This window comes from Phyllostomus hastatus, unplaced genomic scaffold, assembly GCF_019186645.2.
Source record: "Phyllostomus hastatus isolate PE091 unplaced genomic scaffold, TTU_PhHast_1.1 phas_contig_1, whole genome shotgun sequence".
Classification (NCBI taxonomy): Eukaryota; Metazoa; Chordata; class Mammalia; order Chiroptera; family Phyllostomidae; genus Phyllostomus; species Phyllostomus hastatus.
This window is the reverse complement of record NW_025333498.1, coordinates 7,222,706-7,241,121: the sequence shown is the minus strand read 5'-3', so window position 1 is coordinate 7,241,121 and position 18,416 is coordinate 7,222,706. Positions and strand designations below refer to the sequence as shown.

Below are 18,416 nucleotides of genomic sequence, written 5' to 3'. Positions count from 1 at the left end.
AATAGAATGTAAACAGTTTGAATTTACAGTACTAGTGTAGTAGTTAAGTGAATCTTTTACTTTAAGAAATGAAATATGTGACCTTGAAAATGTTATGAAAATTTCTGTTGAGGGACAGAAATGCTTATTATATTATCTTCAGTGAAAAAAACACAGTAAAAATATTCCGTATACAATATCATAGAATATCATCATCCTATTTAAAAAAAAAATCACAGGAAGATCCAGAAAGAGGTATGCTAATTGTGACTGATGGTTGTCTCGGTGGTGGTGGTGGTGATGGTGGTGGTGGTAGTGTGATGGCCGTCATTTCCTTCTCACCCTTTTCTGTATTCCTCCACTTCACAGGGATTATATACCCCTTTTATAATCAGAAATTGTTTTTAAGTGAAAAGAAATCTGAAAGTAAGTTTTCGTGAGGTTAAGAAAGATTCCCCTCAGGTTTAATAGCCTGAAAAGTCTGCCAGAGCTGCCCCGTTTAAGCCACCTATGACTGAGAAAGCATCCAAGTAGGGGATGGTATCCTAATTAGATTCATCTCCAGGTCCAAGCTCCTGCCTGTTACCTGCTTTCCAATGTAATGAGTCCATTAATCAGTCTAAATGTTAATGTATTCTGAACTGAAATTACACTTTTATTTGGTAGTTAGTCCTCTTTTCCTATTGTAGAAGAAAAGTATATTTCATTTAATGTCCATCATACATCATTCTATACTTTTTGCTATTTTATCTTGTCTTTTTCATTATAGCTCTTAGAAATATTTTAAAATATAAAAAACTTCCCTATTCAATGTGTTTTATCCTCTCAAATGATTTAGTGATATTATATCTATTAACTTTAGTGTAGAAGAGAGAGAGGATGAGAATTTGTGCTTTGTGTAACTCTTCAAAACTTATTTTTCTAGTGTGGGATTGGTAAGTTTATTTGATTTGTTCTTGTTTACAAGATGACCGTCTTTTGTCCCAGCTTCTTGGTGCTGATCTTGAAATAATTATTAGCTTCCTGGCAATCTGCACTTTCTCATCTCACAAGTTATTTCAGGTGCCTACTCTTACAGGCTGGTTCAGCTCCATCTGAGGTACTACTACTAGGAATCACTTTGTGTGTTAAACTGTTTCATCCTTTGCCAACTGAGAGCCTGTTTAGCAAACCACATTGTGTGAAGAAGAGCGTGCACATTTACATGGGACCTTAAAAAAGAAGCGTGGATGTAAGTCTCTATTTTAGAGAACCTTGAATCATGGAGCCAAGAAAAATGTTTTTAGAAATTATAAGAGGGAAGTAAGTAACAATGATATAGAGAAAATAGCAGAAAGTTGTTCAAGTTAACCATAGTCTGGGGATAGTCAGAGAGTGTTATTAGTCACCTTGGCAAACTACTGTATGAAATAGAAAAGATGAGTAAAATAAAATAGAGGTGTCCAATCTTTTTTTAGCATTTGTTTGTGATCCTTTTTTTCCTCCATCATATTTTACATCCATTCTTCCTTTTTTTTTTCTGTCGCACAGTTTGTTTTTTCCCACTTTTTTAAGGGCCTGTTGGAACAGAATTATATTTGTCCCACCCCTCATGTTTAATAAACTCTTTTAATTGTGCTATATTTCACAGTATATTCATCAATTACACTTTCACTGTTCCCGCAAAGCCAAGCGAATATATGGCTATTTGAAGACACTGTTTTAATTACTGGAAAATTAGCTGGTAAGTATTAACACTTTTTACTCAGCTAGTAAGTAGGCGCTTAAAGTGGTTATTACATAAATGGTACTTCTTCACCAATGAGTCAATCTTGATTATAATGTAGGAAAAATTGAAGCTGATCAAGGATGGTCAGTACTGATTATAAGTTGATCTGAACTAAGTCTTGTTTCACTATTCAACTGTAGTATGATTTTTTTGTGTGTAGTGGGGATCATTCTCTCCTTTACTGTTTTAACCCCCAGATGAGGATATTCATTAGACTTGTAGAAATATTGGAAAGGGCTTGTGAACTTCTTTCCAAATCATATCTCTCACTGGGCTTTGGTGGTTGGTTGAATTGGTAAAGGAGCTCAGTCCTTTGGGTCTTTCTAATTTGCAGATCACCTTCATTCCTGCCTCTGGCATTAACCTTGCTGCTTGTGTGGGAAGGACCCGAGGCCAGGCAGTTAAGTATCTGCCCTGCATACATGATTTTCCCCGCTTACATATCCCAAGGGGAAGGATACAGGAGGCCTTATTTGGGGTCTGGTTTAAGCTGTGTCCTCCAGTTTTGCTTTGACAACCATGAAGATGATAGTTTCATCCTTACCTGCTCGCCTCCCCTAACTAGTCCTTAAGGGAAAACCCAGCCTTTTTTAACTCCTACTGCATGTTATGTAAAACCTCTAGAAATGACAATTTATTTTGTATTGGGGAATTAATGTTTAGGATTAAAGCCTAATAGGAACAATTGGTAAAGGCAGTAAATCCTCAAAATAGAATTTACAAGAGAGTCCTGGTAAAAATATTGTTTTGGAAGTTCTCTTCATTTTCAGAAGTGACCTTATTTATTCCTAAAGCATTAAAAAAAAACCCTAGTACTATTATTTGGGAAAGAAATTAAACTAGGAGTTGTAGTAGAATCTCTTATTCTTGAAATGCTAAGGCATTTGGCAAAATTTTGATCTCAGGTTTGCTGGTGCATGAAAGAATGGGTGGATGTGGAGTTGTGTTTAGAAGGATGAAACATAAGAACTACATACATGCAGAGAGAAGCTATTGGGTTGGCCAAAAGTTCACTCAGTTTATACAATAAGATGGCTCTAGTAGTGCTTAGTTGTCTTTAACTCCATTCAAAAACCGTTTTTAGATTGTATTGTGACAGCTATCATTATTAGTGTGTTTTTAAAAAATCAAAATTGAATTTTTGTGCAGCCATTTTAATATTGAAGGTGAAAAAGAGAAGCAACAATTTCGCCATCTTATGCTTATTTCAAGAAAGGTAGAAATGCAACTGAATGCAAAAAATGATTTGTTCAGTGTATGGAGTTGTTGTGACTAATTGAATGTGTAAAAAGTGGTTTGCAAAGTTTTGGGCTGGAGATTTCTCTCTGGACAATGCTCCTTGATGGGGTAGACCAGTTGGAGTTGATAGTGATCGAATGGAGACATTAATTGAGAATAAACAATGTTATAACATTCAGGAGATAGCTGACATAGTCAAAATATCCAAATCAATAAAGTTATTGGTGAAAATGAAAAATGTTTCTTTTATTTTATGGAAAAAACCATATGGACTTTTTGGTCAATCCAAACATTTTATGCTCTGGGGGCCTTTGTGGAATCAGGTTCTCCACAATCCCTTTTCAGTTTTTTGTTTTGGTATTGTTTTGACACATTCTTCCCCCTTACTGGCCTCTTCAGCCTCATTCCAATTGCAATTTCTGCTGGAATACATGCAGTGATCAGTTGTGAGCATGTCGGTGTGCCACTCCTTTACTGCTGTACCAAGCAGTAGGGAGCTCTCATACGTCTGGATTATATCGCCCATGCCTTGGCATGTCTCTATGAGAACATTGAGCCCTCTTGAATTCTCAGGTTAGCTCCTCTTACTGCTTTATTTCCCTGAGAATTGACATATTGGTAAGGCCAAGCAGGAAAGGATGGATGTTTTGGATGATGTTAACTCATTCCTTATAAGTTACACATCCTCACTTCCATAAAACATTTGTTTTTTCCTTCCAAGATTTTATCAGGAAGGTGTTCAGTTTGTATAGTGAAAGTGTGTCAGTATATTTGCAATGAAATGAGAAGGAGAAGTTGGGAACTTCAGGAAAGTACAAAACCTTAGAGAAATTCAACTAGACATTTCTGTTAGTGAACATGTTTTCAGTTACATTAAGTTTGGATGTTCGACGTAATTTAAGTCACACAATGTACAAGTAAGCTGTAGATCATACCTAGTGATCAGAAGGCATTGGATTATGCCCTCGAACAGCTTAACCAAACAACAATAATATCTCATAAATGCACTGTTTGTCGTTATATCCCTTAGCTATTTGTTTACCAAGTGTTAATATTTCTCTAGTTTCATATAGAAGTAAACTATACATTGATTTTGAGAATTATCTTACATTATTTCATTTATTACTTATTGTCATGTGACACTTTAAAAACTAATACTTTTTTATCCTACTAATTTTAACTGATTCCTTCTCTTTTTATCAGTGATCCTTAAAAAGTCCAAAGGAAAAGCTCATGCGTGAAACTTTAGAGTTTTAATGATTTGAATTGACCTTTGAATTGTTAAATATGTTGATTGCAGAAATATCAATATTGCCAGAATTTTGACTCCATAGATTACATTGGAGGATAGTCAATTCAAAGTTATTAATGTGAGATAACATTTATAAAGTGCCTGGCATTTGGAAGACTTTTTTTTAAAGATTTATTTATTTATTTTTAGAGAGGGAAGGGAGGGAGAAAAAGGGAGAGAGAGGAACATCAATGTGCGGTTGCTGGGGGCCATGGCCTGCAACCCAGGGATGTGCCCTGGCTTGGAATCGAACCTGCAATACTTTGGTTCGAAGCCCGAGCTCAATCCACTGAGCTATGCCAGGCAGGGTGCATTTGGAAGACTTTTAATGCGTGTTTAGTTATCTGATAGTAGAATCTACCCACTTAAGTAAATGACTGAATCTCAGCAAAGCCACTTTCTGCTTCAAGTTGTTGAAAACCTGATCCTAAATCAGCTTCATCCCAAAGGTGGCACTTATTAATTGTTCAAATAATTGATAGGCATAGAGGGCAAACCAGCTTTAGACATGGCTTGATCTGGGCTTCCATTGAAATAATTGAGAACTACTTTTCTTCATTTCTCAACTCTTCATTTTTTAAATATTGTCTCAGTCTTCAAACCAGCTCTCTCATTTTTTGGTCAGAAGATGCCTTTTGCAGCTTGTGGATGTATACCTGATCATATAAAGTCCAGAGAGGAAAAAGTAAGCCTTTTTCCCTCTAGAAATACAAGCAAAACTCACATTGCATCTCATTAATCGAGGTTGTCACAGCACCCATCCCTGAACAAATCCAAGTATCCAAGGGAATATGAGATGCTTTTGATTGGTTTCATCCCATTCTGGTATGCACCATTCACTCTACTCCCATTATAGAAAGGAACTCCCACATATGTGGTTCCCTAGCATGAAACCCCATAAAGGGTGAAGAACTTCTGGGCAGTAGAATCAAGGATAAAGTTTCCTTGTGTTATCTAAAAAAAGGTAAATTCTAATTTTTTCAGTTCCAAATTAAAATAGTAGTTATATGAGATGTTGTAATGTTTAGAAATAACTATAACTGCTCTCTTCAGAGTAAAATGTCCTGGCCTGTGATACTGGTGCTTAATGTGAATTTGTTTTATCTATTTGTAATGAGGGTTTTTTTTTTCTTTCAGATGCCAAATCTCAACCAAGTGTTCAGTTTTCAAAAGCCTTAATTCAACTGCCAGACAACCATCACATTAGCAATGTTACAGGCTATCTTACAGTTCTACAACAGTTTTTGAAAGTGGACAATTTTCTGTATACATCTGGAATTACTCTTAATAAATCAGGTATTGTCTCATTTTTATATAATATAAGTGTGCATAAGAACTAGTGCATAGATCTCTCATCAAATACTGTTAAAATTATTTAGACTGGATGGTCACTTAAGCTTTGGAGGATCCATGTCACTTTTGCAACATAAATCTAGTTGTTAAAATATTTATAAGGAATGAAAGATTATACAATAGTCTTCAGCACATACATTATTTTAAATTAATGAAAATTTAATTCACTGGATACTTTTATTTAAAGGAGTTTAATAAAGGAGTTTATTAAAAGGAGTAAATACACAATAGTAGATTATTGTGTAGCTTTGCCAATTAAAAATACATTTAAAAACAGGAATTTGATTTAAAGAAATTCACACACATCTTATAATTTGACCTTCTGTTCATTCTTATCAAATTGATCAGAAGTGTCAATAATTAGTAACTATAAAAAATTTATAGATTGAAGTAAACAATTGTATATGTTTTCATACATATTTACTGTTCCTTATATATATCTATTCCATATGTACCAGCACTAATATATTTACATAAGATTTTCATGATCTACCAGTTAAGGGAATGATGGAATTTTACATTTCATTTAACAATACATCTATGAATAACGTCTATACTATGAATACATCTACACTGGTTCCACCATTTTTATCACTTGTTTCAACATAACCAAAACTCCACTGTTTAGAATCACCTCAGACAATCTGTTTTTGATGGTTTCAGGTATGTCAAAATTTTGATTCATTTCATTTGGGAAGCTATTGGAAATGAGAGTATAATAAGGGCATATGGATGTTTTGGTTATGTTGAAGGTTATGTTTGGAGGTTTGTTGGCTTTCTGAACCTGCTGTACCGGATGCTATCAGTGCCCTTGCCAGCTGACCCTGACTCCTCTGTAACCAGCTTGTGCCTCCTAGTACACACACCTGTGACTGCCTGAGGGCTTTCCCTGGTCCAGGGAGCAGACTGGGCCCTAATGTGTGGCAGGTCTCAACAAATGACAGATGAGAGTATATAAATACTCCAATTTCTTTGCCTTGATTCTTTAAGTATATTTTATTGATTATGCTATTGTAGTTGTCCCAATTTTTTCCCCCTTTGCTCCCCTCTGCCCGGTGCCCCTCTGCCCTCTAGTAATGCACCCCCTTACTTCATATCCATGGGTCATACATATACATTCTTTGGCTTCTCCATTTCTATACTGTTCCTAATATCCCCCTGTCTATTTTGTACCTACCAATTATTTTCCCTTGATTTGGTACTGAGCCAGATTCTGTCCAGTGAGATTAAGCTGGAGTTGCCATGGAGATAACCTGCTCACTAACACATCCTGTGCTGGCTCCCGGCCTTTCTTTCCTTCTTTCCTGTGTCACTCCTGTACTCCCTCAGTGGGGCACAGCTCAGGGTCTATTTCTTGAAGAAGCCAATCGGAGACACCTGCTGAGATTTTCCAGATGTAAATTATAGGATGCTCAAATGCATTGGCAAGAATGGTATAAATGAAGCTCATGTTGCACTGGAAGGGTTTTATGGATAAGACTCATTAGATTCAGTGGGAGGGATCTTCATGTGCTGTGCCATCCAACATTCTACCACCTGCTTTTGAGATTATTCATTCAGTGTTTCAATTATCCTGAGAATGCTGACATTTTCAAAATTCTAGAGCAGTGCTGTCAAACAGGATTGTTCTTCTGTTCTGTCCAGTATGGTAGCCAATAGGCACTTGTGGCTTTGAGATCCTGATAGATAACCAGTACTGACAAACTGCACTACTCATGTCACTTACCTTTAAATTGTGACCTGCCATGGGTGGCTACTGTAGTGGATTGCACAGTTCTAGAATTCTGTGCTTATGAAAGGGTTTTTTTGTTTTGTTTTGTTTTAATAAAAGCTTCCTTCTTTTATTGTCTTTCGGCCTCTTCCCCTGCCTTACACCATTCTTCCTTTTTTCTTTGAGTTGTCCTTATCCCAAGTAGTGGGCTATCTCTCTCAGCAGCTGTAGCTGCCTTTGGTGTCTGGGTCACTGACTGCATAGAGCTGGGGGGTGGGATTAACAGCAGTCGTTGCAGAAAGCCAGCCAGCCTTTACAAAAATGATAGTTTGATGTAAGAGATTATAGTTACTTACAAATTACCTAAGACTTTGTGCTCACATTGGATTACTAAGCAGTGTACTAGTCTACAAAATTTTTATGGCATTACTTTGCTCATCTTATAATTTATGATTCATGCAGTTTGTAAGAACTAATTTTCTTATATTTAAACTGAAAATTTTCCGTAAGCCAGTAGTCACCTTGTCTGATATCTGATGAACACCAGATGATGTGCAATAATGAGAATTCCTTTCCATGGCCCACCTCTCTCTGCCCTCTAGCCCCTGGCTTTCTCCCTTTTCTGATATGGGGGCTTTGCTTCTGCCTAGAAAGCTGTGCCCTGAGGTGTTTGCATGGATGGCACCTTCTCATTTGGCCAGAGCTCAAACATCCTCTCCTTAGAAGTGGCCTTCCTGACCATCCAATTACACTGTCTCTTCAGATTTTCCTTAATGCACTGATAGTATCTTCTATCAAGCATGAAGCCTAAAACTGACAATGAGTAAAGAAAGGGGAAAAAAGGATTTTCAATAGTAATGAAAACTGTGGAAAAAATATTGCAGGCAACCTGGGAAATCATGTGCTCACTGTATCTGTGGGGCCTAGATGAGTGCTGGTCTCAGTAGGTGAGGTAAATGTTAAATGCATGAGCGAGGACTTGAGCTTTTAAGCCATAGAGTCAAAAGTTTAGCCATAAGGGTCAAATAATATATAATAAGTATACTTTATTCAAGTATTTCAGCGTTAGTAAATTACTTGGAAAATCTGAAATTATTTATAGAAAATTTATAATTTTAATATTTATAACCACATTTAATTCATTGTAAATATTCTGGGTATATTATAACTTTGGCATTGCTAATATTTCAAAAATAAAAGAAAGGCATTTTTGTTTGCTTTTTTGCTCTAAGTAATAGAAAAATATAGAGGTAGCTCCTGATATTGAAGAAGGTACCCTATAAGTAGTATAGTCAAATTTTTAAAACTTTAGGCAAAACAGCATAATGAATTCTCCTATTAATCTCCTTTCCCCTCGTTTTCTTTTTTTTTTAAATTAAGTACGTTTCTCTTTTTTAAGTTTTATTTTAATCATTGTTCAAGTACAATTTTCTGTCCTTTACTGCCATCCCAGCCCACCCACTCATCCCTTCCCACCTCCTTCCCATTTCCACCCCCCCCCTCCCAGTTTTTGTCCATGTGTCCTTTATACTTGTTCCTGTAAACCCTTCCCATTCTCCCCTGAAATTTCCTCCCTTCTCCTCTCTGGTCACTGTCAGCCTGTCCTCTTTGAAGTCTAAATAATATTGCAATATTAATTTTGAAGTCTAAGTTTCTATTAATTTTTTTGAAATAGTATTATTAATCAGATCTATATCAAAGCCTATTAACTTTTTCAGCTAACAATATTGCATAGTGATTTTGTTTGTCAAACGTATGTGTTAAAAATTACGTTTTGCATCAGAATGCTTTCTACAGAAGGTGATTTTGAGAATAGGTGTCTGTTAGTTCCAGTTCTTGAAACAGATGGCTTTAGGAAAAGGAGAGGTAGATGTTCAGACTGATATTTGTATTGATGATGTGGTATGGTAGACTCTTTATTCAGCTGTACTAGTAAGATGTGGGGTTTTTTCGGTTGCTGGTTTTGTAGGTTTTAAAAAACAATGAATTAGACTCCATTTGTCACAGGTGTGCACAGGTGTGCACAGGTAACCAGGTTCTTAGTGATCGAGAACAAAGAATTAAACCGAACACACAAAGTTTATAGCATAAAGAAAGAGGGGAGGTTTATTAAGTGATAGTACACACCACAGGACACGGGAGTGAACCAGCTCTGAGCAGAGGAAAGAAAGGCACGTGGGCTGGGGGATTCTATTCTTATAGGGGCAGAAGCCCCCTGCTAGTCTTTGGCGGGCTTTTCCTGCGCAGGTACAAGGAGTTGGATTTCAAAGCTACTGCGCATGCGTGGTTTCCCATGACTTTCTTGATTGGCTACTGGAGAAGGGAGTCCCACAATGTTATTTCATTATAATGATATTATAATGAATCAGGGGTAGCGCGCAGGAGCATTCTATGATTCAGAGTTATCCCAGAAAACAGGAACAACCCGTCTTAGGGGGTCTTTGTCATGTATAGGTGTTTTCTACCTCAGCCCTGCGGGGCCTCGGGAGCTTCCTTCCTGACTACCTCCTGCCTCACATTGACCTTAACTCAGATGACTCTGAGAGACTTAGATCTCTGGGCTTATATGTTTAGGGACAGATGTGTCAATATTACATAAATGTATCCAATATTAGTATATGATACATTTTATATTTTAAAAATCCTTAATGAGGATTCAGCATCAATTTGATATTAAAATAGATAGCCCTGGGTGAACTAGAGGAACTAGATATTATAGACCAATATTAATTTGTTATTAATATGTACCTACAACCTGTGTTTTACATAAGATTTTAATAAACTTTTTTTAAGGTTTTGAAAGTATTGAATTGACTCCTCTTGCTGCAATATGTGTGAAGATATATTCTGGAGGAAAAGAATTGAAGGTGGATGGGTCTATTCAAGTTTCTCTCCCCCTTCTACATACAAATGATATGAGTGCAGGGGATCACATACCTGCCTGGACATTTGATATGAACACAGGTATGTGAGCTACATACAAATATTCTGCATATTTTTCTCTTGAGTGTTTGCTCTTAGAAATGTGTTTCTGTGTTTTTATTTGTTCAGCTTTATTACGGTATAATTGGCAAATGAAATTTCTATATTTTAATATAAAATAAAATAATTCAATATGCCTTATTATTGAAAACATTGAAATATATCACTTATATTTGAATGTTTTATCTTTAGTAGAACATTAGATCAGTAATGTTACAATTTTAAGTGCTTTGTCAACCACTAAAATTTGCCTCACTTTGATTACCGTAATACGACTCTGCAGAAAATTGTGTCAGTGTATTGTATTAACAAACAGCATTATTTACTGACTATCCTGTTTTTTTTTAAATCCCCTAATATTTTGAGGAGAAACAAATTTTTAAAATGATTTCTACTCTTATGTGTGTTTGTTTTGATAGGCAATATGAACTCACATCTAAAAGCATGGTTAAAACAGTTGAGAAAATAATTGTTATTAAGAGATATGAAGAGTGGTTGTCTTTCAAAAAAAATTTTAGTTACCAATTTTGGTTCCTGAATTTAGTCTCCAAAATGGCTGCTGGAATTACTTCTTCCTCCCCTGATTCCTTTGGTTTTGTTTTTGTATTTTAATGTAAATAAGGTGGGAGTCTTTAAGTTAACACTGCCAACCACTCCGTAAAAGGAAGGGATCCGTCTACAAAGTTTCCCAGGACTTGATTTCTTTTTTCTTTTTTTTAAATTTTATTTTAATCATTGCTCAAGCACAGTTTTCTCCCTTTTACTCCCATTCCAGCCCACCCACCCATCCCTCCCCACTTTCCCTCCCATTACCCCCTCCCCTAGTTTTTGTCCATGTGTCCTTTAAATTTGTTCCTGTAAACCCTACCCATTTCCCCCTGAAATTCCCTCTTCTGTCCCCTCAGGTCACTGTCAGTCTGTCCCCTATTACAGTGTCTTTGGTTATATTTTGCTTGTTTCTTTGTTTTGTTGTTTAGGTTCCTGTTAAAGGTGATATCATGTGGTATTTGTCTTTCACTGCCTGGCTTGTTTTGCTTAGCATAATACTTTCCAGCTCCATCCATGCTGTTGCAAAGGGTAGGAGCTCCCTCTTTCTTTCTGCTGCATAGAATTCCATTGTGTAAATGTACCATAGTTTTTTGATCCATTCATTTACTGATGGGCATCTAGGTTGCTTCCAGCACCTAGCTATTGTAAATTGTGCTGCTATGAACATTGGGTTGCAAAGGTTCTTTTGGATTGGTGTTTTAGTGTTCTTAGGATATAGTCCCAGCAGTGGAATTGCAGGGTCAAAAGGCAGATCCATTTTTAGTTTTCTGAGGAAGTTCCATACTGCTTTCCATAGTGGTTGTACCAGTCTGCAGTCCCACCAGCAGTGCACTAGGGTCCCCTTTTCTCCACAACCTCTCCAACACTTGTTGTTTGTTGCTTTGTTTATGATGGCCATTCGGACTGGTGTGAAGTGGTATCTCATTGTGGTTTTAATCTGCATCTCTCTGATAGCTAGCGATATTGAACATCATTTCATGTGTCTTTGGATTTTCTGTATGTCCTCCTTGGAGAAGTGTCTGTTTAAGTCCTTTGCCCATTTTTTAATTGGGTTACTTGTCTTCTTAGAGTGGAGTCATGTAAGTTCTTTATATATTTTGGAGATTAAACCCTTGTCTGAGGTATCATTGGCAAATATGTTTTCCCATACAGTTGGTTCTCTTTTTATTTTCTCTCATATCTCATCTGGGAATCAAGCGGCCCTTGTGGTCAGCCAGTGAGATGCATGGATTTACTTAGGCTTAGGTGACAGACGTGAGGAGGGAATGGAGCCCGAAACTAATTGTGTGGACAAAGAATAGGGAGCTGTTGCTCCTCAAAGGAGATTTGAAATGGGATTTCACAGTAACAAGAAAGGCAGATAGTGTGGGAGGTAAAGAGATTCTGTGGAAAGTAACCTTAGAGGGTGATGTCATCATAAACTCCTAACTGGGCAGGTCGTGGTGGGCAGTCATGCCCCAAGGCATATAACTTCATTAGTAAAAGGCTTACTTTTGCGTTAAGCAAGCCTTGTCCATGGTTTATGTGCATCCAGGTTAACATATGTTTGAAATTTTGAAATGCCCTCTTTCAGACCCCTCCTTCTAATATGTGACAACCCTTAAGAAAGCACAGAGCTCTGGCAGGATGGTTCAGTTGGGTGGAGCATCGCCCCATACACCGAAAGGTTGCATGCAGGTTTGATTCCCTGTCAGGGCACAACCCCCAGTTGGGGCACAAACAGAAAGTAACCTGTTAATGTTTCTTTTTCACATCGATGTTTCTCTCTCTAAAATCAAGAAGAACATCTCCTAGGGTAAGAATTTTTTTAAAAAAGAAAAAAGCACATAATCTTTATCCTGTAATCCAATCCCCACCTTTCAAAAACAGAAAAAAAAAATGAGGTTTTGCCAGAGCACTGGGAAAGAACCAAGGTAGTTCTATGGGCTGTCTTGGTTTCCCATAGCCCTGACTGCTCACGTAATTCACCAGCACTGCTTACTCATACAATGCGACCTAGGAGTTTTTTCATCACTTATTCTACAGTGCTTCCCATAAAATTTAACATAAAAGACAAGTCTTTGGAGATGTTCCATGGGCCCTACTGGAACAATACAGAGTTTTTCCTACATATTTTGAGATTTTAATCCTTAAAACCCCAATATTTAATGAAAACTAAGAAGTAAGCAGTTAGCATTCTTTAGCTTGGCAGATTTATGGAGACATTTTATAACCTCCAGAAACACTTCACAGACAGCAAATTCAATTGTTAACATGGACTTACTTTTGTAAAACCCAGGCAAAATAAAGAAAGGTCAGTTTTACATAAACCAACAAACTCAAACTAGCTTTTATGTACTAAGGATTAATCTTAGATCACATGAACTTGAAAAATCATTTTGAGTTAGTTTCTATATTTCTGAGAAATCTGGAATACCCAATCCTTACAAGCTCTTGCCTTTGAATTAACTTTAGTGACATTATCCCGAGGTAGAAAGTTACTTCACATTTACAACATACCTATGAGTGTATGGATGCACAAACACAGACAGAGACCTGCCAGGCATGAGAAAACTCACTAGATTTTTATAAAGGAATGGTTGGATCCAAATTTTGTTTGGGAGGCACTTACAATTTATATCTGTCCTTGAGAAGTCAAGTTCCAAATGACCTCCCCGCTCTTCAAATAAGGACAGCCAGTGGTAATAACTCAAAGAATTGGGTTGACATCTCATAGCATCAGAGGTTGATCCACTTGTCTAAATCTTTTTGTGGTAGTGTTGAGACATCCATGGAATGTTTTCCATACACCCTGCCTAATTTTGTAGCCTGATTTTTCCAATTGTCCTCACAGAAGATGAACTCAGAAGTATCTAAGGATCCTCATCTCAGCCACCTTCCTGCATCAATGTTAATGGGAGCCTGGCCGTTGTGGGGCTTGTCAGCCTTGGAGGCACAATTTCCCATGTTCATTTTAAGATCTGTAGAGTCTGTACAAACTTCTAGAGAAAGCCAGCCTTTACATGCACATATGCACATCTCTAGATGGGCCAATGTGATGAAGATCCCTACAGGGCTGCTTCACTCCCTAGAGGAAATTTTTCCTCAGGTAGCCTCACATAGATTCTTAGTCATCTAAGAATACCCGAGCAGGGGCCAGCGAAAGCTCACATGACACCACCAGAACTGTCCTATTTTCCAAGGCTTGGGTGGGCCCCTCTCTCGGGGTGAACCCATTCCAGGGAACCCTGCCCTTCTCCCCAGGGCTCTGGCAGGCTTCTCCGGGATCAGCTGTGTTACCACACTGGACGCCTCATCACGCCCATCTCCACCACTCTGGATCTGGGGGTCTGCAACAACTTTGTATTGGATGGCTATTGTATTGGAGGAGTCAGTGTCCTTTCCCTTTCAGAAATAGTTTATTCTCTCATTTAACCAGCCTTGATTTTGTTCAGACACCACATTTTTCTTCTCCTTTCCTTGGGTTATTTCAACTCTTATCCACCCTGAAGATTTTCTAAAAACAGCTCAGATAAAAGCCATGGACCTGCTACTTAAAGCAAGGAGACTGAGGATGTTTAGAGAGTCTCCCACAAGTTCACTGGACTTGAAGTAGGATGTTGGTGGGGCATAAAGGGCTCCTGCTCATACCTAACACTGGGCCCAGGTCTGCAGGATGGTCCTGGCTAGTGGGCTTCTTGGGAATTGGGCTGTACTTGCCAAGTAAATGACAACATGGGAAATGTCCAAACCCGTAGAAAATTTTGTGAGTTCATCTGAGTCAAAATGGACTACAGTTGCCTGGAAGCGAGATCTTAGATGCTGCAGAGAACAGTTTGCAGTTTCTTTTATGCATTTGGACTAATGAGAAGGTGGGAGAAAGCAAGGCAGGGATTGGATTACTGTATTATGTTCTTTCCTGAGGATGGTTATGCTTTCGGAGGCGTATTACTTTTTTTTTTTTTTTTTTTTGCATTTTAAAGGTGTGTTGAACTAGAGGAACAGAAACAATGGACAGGGTTTTCTGAAAAACCTTTCTGTGAAGAAGTTACTGGCCTGGGGATGTGACTACCCACCTCATCTGCCCAATTAGGAATCTATGATGTGTTACAGTGCCCCTTTTTCATCCACAGGAAAAACCTTTCTGTTTACTTTCAACAGTCTGTTCTATGCTCAGTACTCACTTCTGGTCATCAAATGTGGGGGGTGTCTGTTTCTCCCGCACTGGGCAGTTCTCAGAAACCAGCTGGGTATGTTACAACTCAGTTCACTATCCATCTGGAGTTTGCATCAGATCCCACAGGTTAAGGGCTTAGTCCCGCAGGACCGCCCTTCCTCCTCAGATGCAAATCAAAAGCCCAGTTTGTGACCTGTGCTTCTGACTGACTGGTGATAAATTGGATGTTCCCATGACTCTCTCCTTCAGTTCAATACTTTGCTGGAACAGCTTACAGGAAACCAGTGTACTTACCTAGATTAACAGTTTATTGTAAAAGGTTATAACTAAGGAACAGCCAGATGGAAAAGATGCGTAGGGCCAGGCATGGGAGAAGAGGTGCAGAGCTTCCATGCCTCCTCCTCTGAGTACGTCACCCTTCCAGCAGCTTGATGTGTTCACCAGTCCTGCTCTCCTTACCCTGTCGCTCAGGAATTTTTATGGAGGCTTCATATGTAGGATTTCTGGTCAAATTACAGACCATTGGTGATTGAACTCCATCTCCAGTCCCTGTTCCATCTCTGGAGGTGTGTGCGGGGTAGGCTGAAAAGTCCAACCCCTCAAATCACTTGGTTGTTTTCTTGACAACCAGCCCCCCAGCCTTAGAGACTTTTCAAATACTACCTCATCACACACTCAAGTGTTGTTAAAAGCAGCTTGCTATAAACAACAACACACTCTTTTCACCTTTATGGGTTTTATCACTTCGGAAACTCCAAGGGCTTTAAGAGCTTTGTAGACTTAAGATATACAAATATGTATTTCTTATTATAACTCACAATATCACAGTAGTATACTATTGTAAATCATTGGATTGAGAGCTATAAGACCTGGGTTTTTAGCCCACTTTCCAGCAGTGTGATTTTTGAACAAACACTTTATTTGGACCTAATATGTTGAATGAGAGAGTTATTTTAAAACAAAGACTATCTGCTTTGAGGCCTGAATTCTGATTGTTCCTTCTGGCAAAGGTCTTCATCTTTATTGGACCATCCAGTGACAAAACTTTTTAATTAATTTATCACATATGCAACATTTATATACATTATATACACTGTCACTGTTTCATCAGAAGCCCAGAACAGGTGACAAATAATGACCCATTGATGAAGTTGGATTTCACTACTCACATCCTTAAGATATATCTCAATAGGCACAATTTAAACATTATTTGGAGAGTCATGATTTCCTTAAATATGCCTGCAATCTTAATTTATTTATAATGAATTTATTTCCTATAGCCATAAAATCATTCAAATTATTTTATTTCATATCTTATTATCACATGTGCTAAATTACCATGTAATATATGATGTAAACATTGTCCCACTATATTGCTACAGTTTTCATAATCCTTGAAAACGTCCTCAAAATAGTCTACATGTGACTATCAGCAAACTCCTATCAGTTCTACAGAGATGTAAATAAAAATACCAAGCAGTTATATTTATCTTTCTTTTTAGGTACTTGGATAAATCATGGCCGGGGAATGGTCAAGGAATATAATAATCATTTAATCTGGACATACAACGCACCACATTTGGGCTACTGGATAGCAGCTCCTCTTCCAGGAACTAGAGGTTTGTAAAAATGAAACAAGAAGTAATTTAAAACAACAACAACCCAAGTAGTCATACTGGAATTGAGGGCAACACATCTCTATGATAAGCACTGCCACTTACCTGCTGTATGACACTGGAAAAAGCTTCCAGTCTCTTGATCTCAGCTTCAGGATTAGGCTCCATGAACTCTAAGGTCTCTTACAGATACAGTATCTAGTAAAGTATGAAGTTGGTTCAAATCAAGTATTTTCTTAGTTTACTTAAAAAAAAATTTCTACCCCGATCAGTTAGAGCATTTGGATACAAGGAGCAGGAACAGATTTTGGATAATTAAAATAATGTTAGTATGTGGGGAGTTCACAGGATGCTAGGAAGGCTGTGGTAGCAGATTCTAAATGTCAGGCAGAAATCCCAGGGGGCCCTTAACAAGCCTTCTGCTGCCTGACACCTGACTCCACCCCTTTGCAGTCCCTTCCTCACAGTGTTCCTGACCATTCTCGAGATCCCGAATTTGCTTGCCCTAGACTTGGATTGTGAGCACGCCCCTGATGGAGGAAGGGCTGCTGAATAATAGGGTCCCTGACTGTTCCCAAGACCAGAAAAGTGGTAGCCCAAATGAAGACTGGCCTGGCATGAACAGAGGTGGACACAACCCAAGAATTGTCCACTAGGGATGATCTGTTCATTTTTCTAGATTTCACATTTGTCCTTAAGAAAATTCTACATTTATCCAAGTTGTGTAACTCTCTCAAAATACTCAAACATTGCATATTTTATCCATGAAGTTTTCTATTAAAAAATCCTCTCATCTGCTGTGTTCTAGTCTGGTTGCACCGTGGGCCTTTGGGGTGCTCACAGGGATAAAGTGAGTTGCTTCTTGGCCTTCCCTGCTGCCAACTTTGCTAAGTCAACTTTCCAGCCTTCTTATTACTCTTGTCCCTTACCTCATTGTCCTTTAACTTGTGGGTTTGTAATCTACAAAAGCCAACAAAGCAAAACGTTCAGTGCTGGTTCAGTGAAGTTTTGGTAGAGTATGGAAGTTGAATGCTTGTGTCATCTCCAATCATGTGTCAGAGAATTAATTCTTTTGGTCGAGTGTCTTGGCTCCCAGCTGAGAGGCAGCTGCGACCTGGCTGTTTTGCGCTGGTCAGGAATAGTCCCAAGTGCCCATGCCGATCCAGGATGTGGAGGATGTTTGCATACATTTCTCTGCAGCATTCTCTCATCTAACTTACTACAGCTGTCCATTAATTTTAAGACTCTCAGTTTTCCTGAAAAATTTTGTAAAAAGTTGTTTTTAATTTTCATTTTTTGTTTAAAATTCAACCTTTGAATTTTAAACTGTGCAACTAACAGGACTTTTTTAATGAAGCCAAAATTTAGTATTTCAATACGAGAAATATAAGCATTAACTATATGTGATCAGAAGGGATGTTCTCTCTGTTTCTGTTTTGAACTTAGTACTTATGAGATTATTTATTCAGAAACCAGAGGGTGGCTACTTTTATTCTTTATGATGTGAAATATCACAGTCTTGCTAGCTGTCTGGCCTTATCTCATTCTAGATTTGCAACTATAATGAAATATTGATGAAAAAGCATAATTAATATGTAATGTGATACTTCAACTCAACTAAATCCAAGTTATTTCATTTCTAATAAACATAGCCTAAGGAGCACTTGAGTTTTATTGAGAAGTGTACCTTCCACTAAACATATTCCCAAAACAACCAATTTATGTAGATGACTTTACAAATTATAAAAGCTGAATAATTTCCTAAAATAGGT

The 18,416-nt window shown here is 37.8% G+C and overlaps 1 protein-coding gene across 1 annotated transcript in view; it reads left to right on the top strand.

Moving 5' to 3' along the window:
- The window catches only part of FAM171B (family with sequence similarity 171 member B), a 64,922-nt gene that overhangs the window by 41,296 nt on the left and 5,210 nt on the right, over nt 1–18,416 (top strand). The window contains exons 3-6 of the mRNA XM_045830434.1: nt 1,610–1,702; nt 5,415–5,573; nt 10,135–10,305; nt 16,531–16,647. Of these exons, the coding sequence (XP_045686390.1) occupies nt 1,610–1,702; nt 5,415–5,573; nt 10,135–10,305; nt 16,531–16,647 (540 nt within the window). The remainder of the gene's footprint in view (nt 1–1,609; nt 1,703–5,414; nt 5,574–10,134; nt 10,306–16,530; nt 16,648–18,416) is intronic.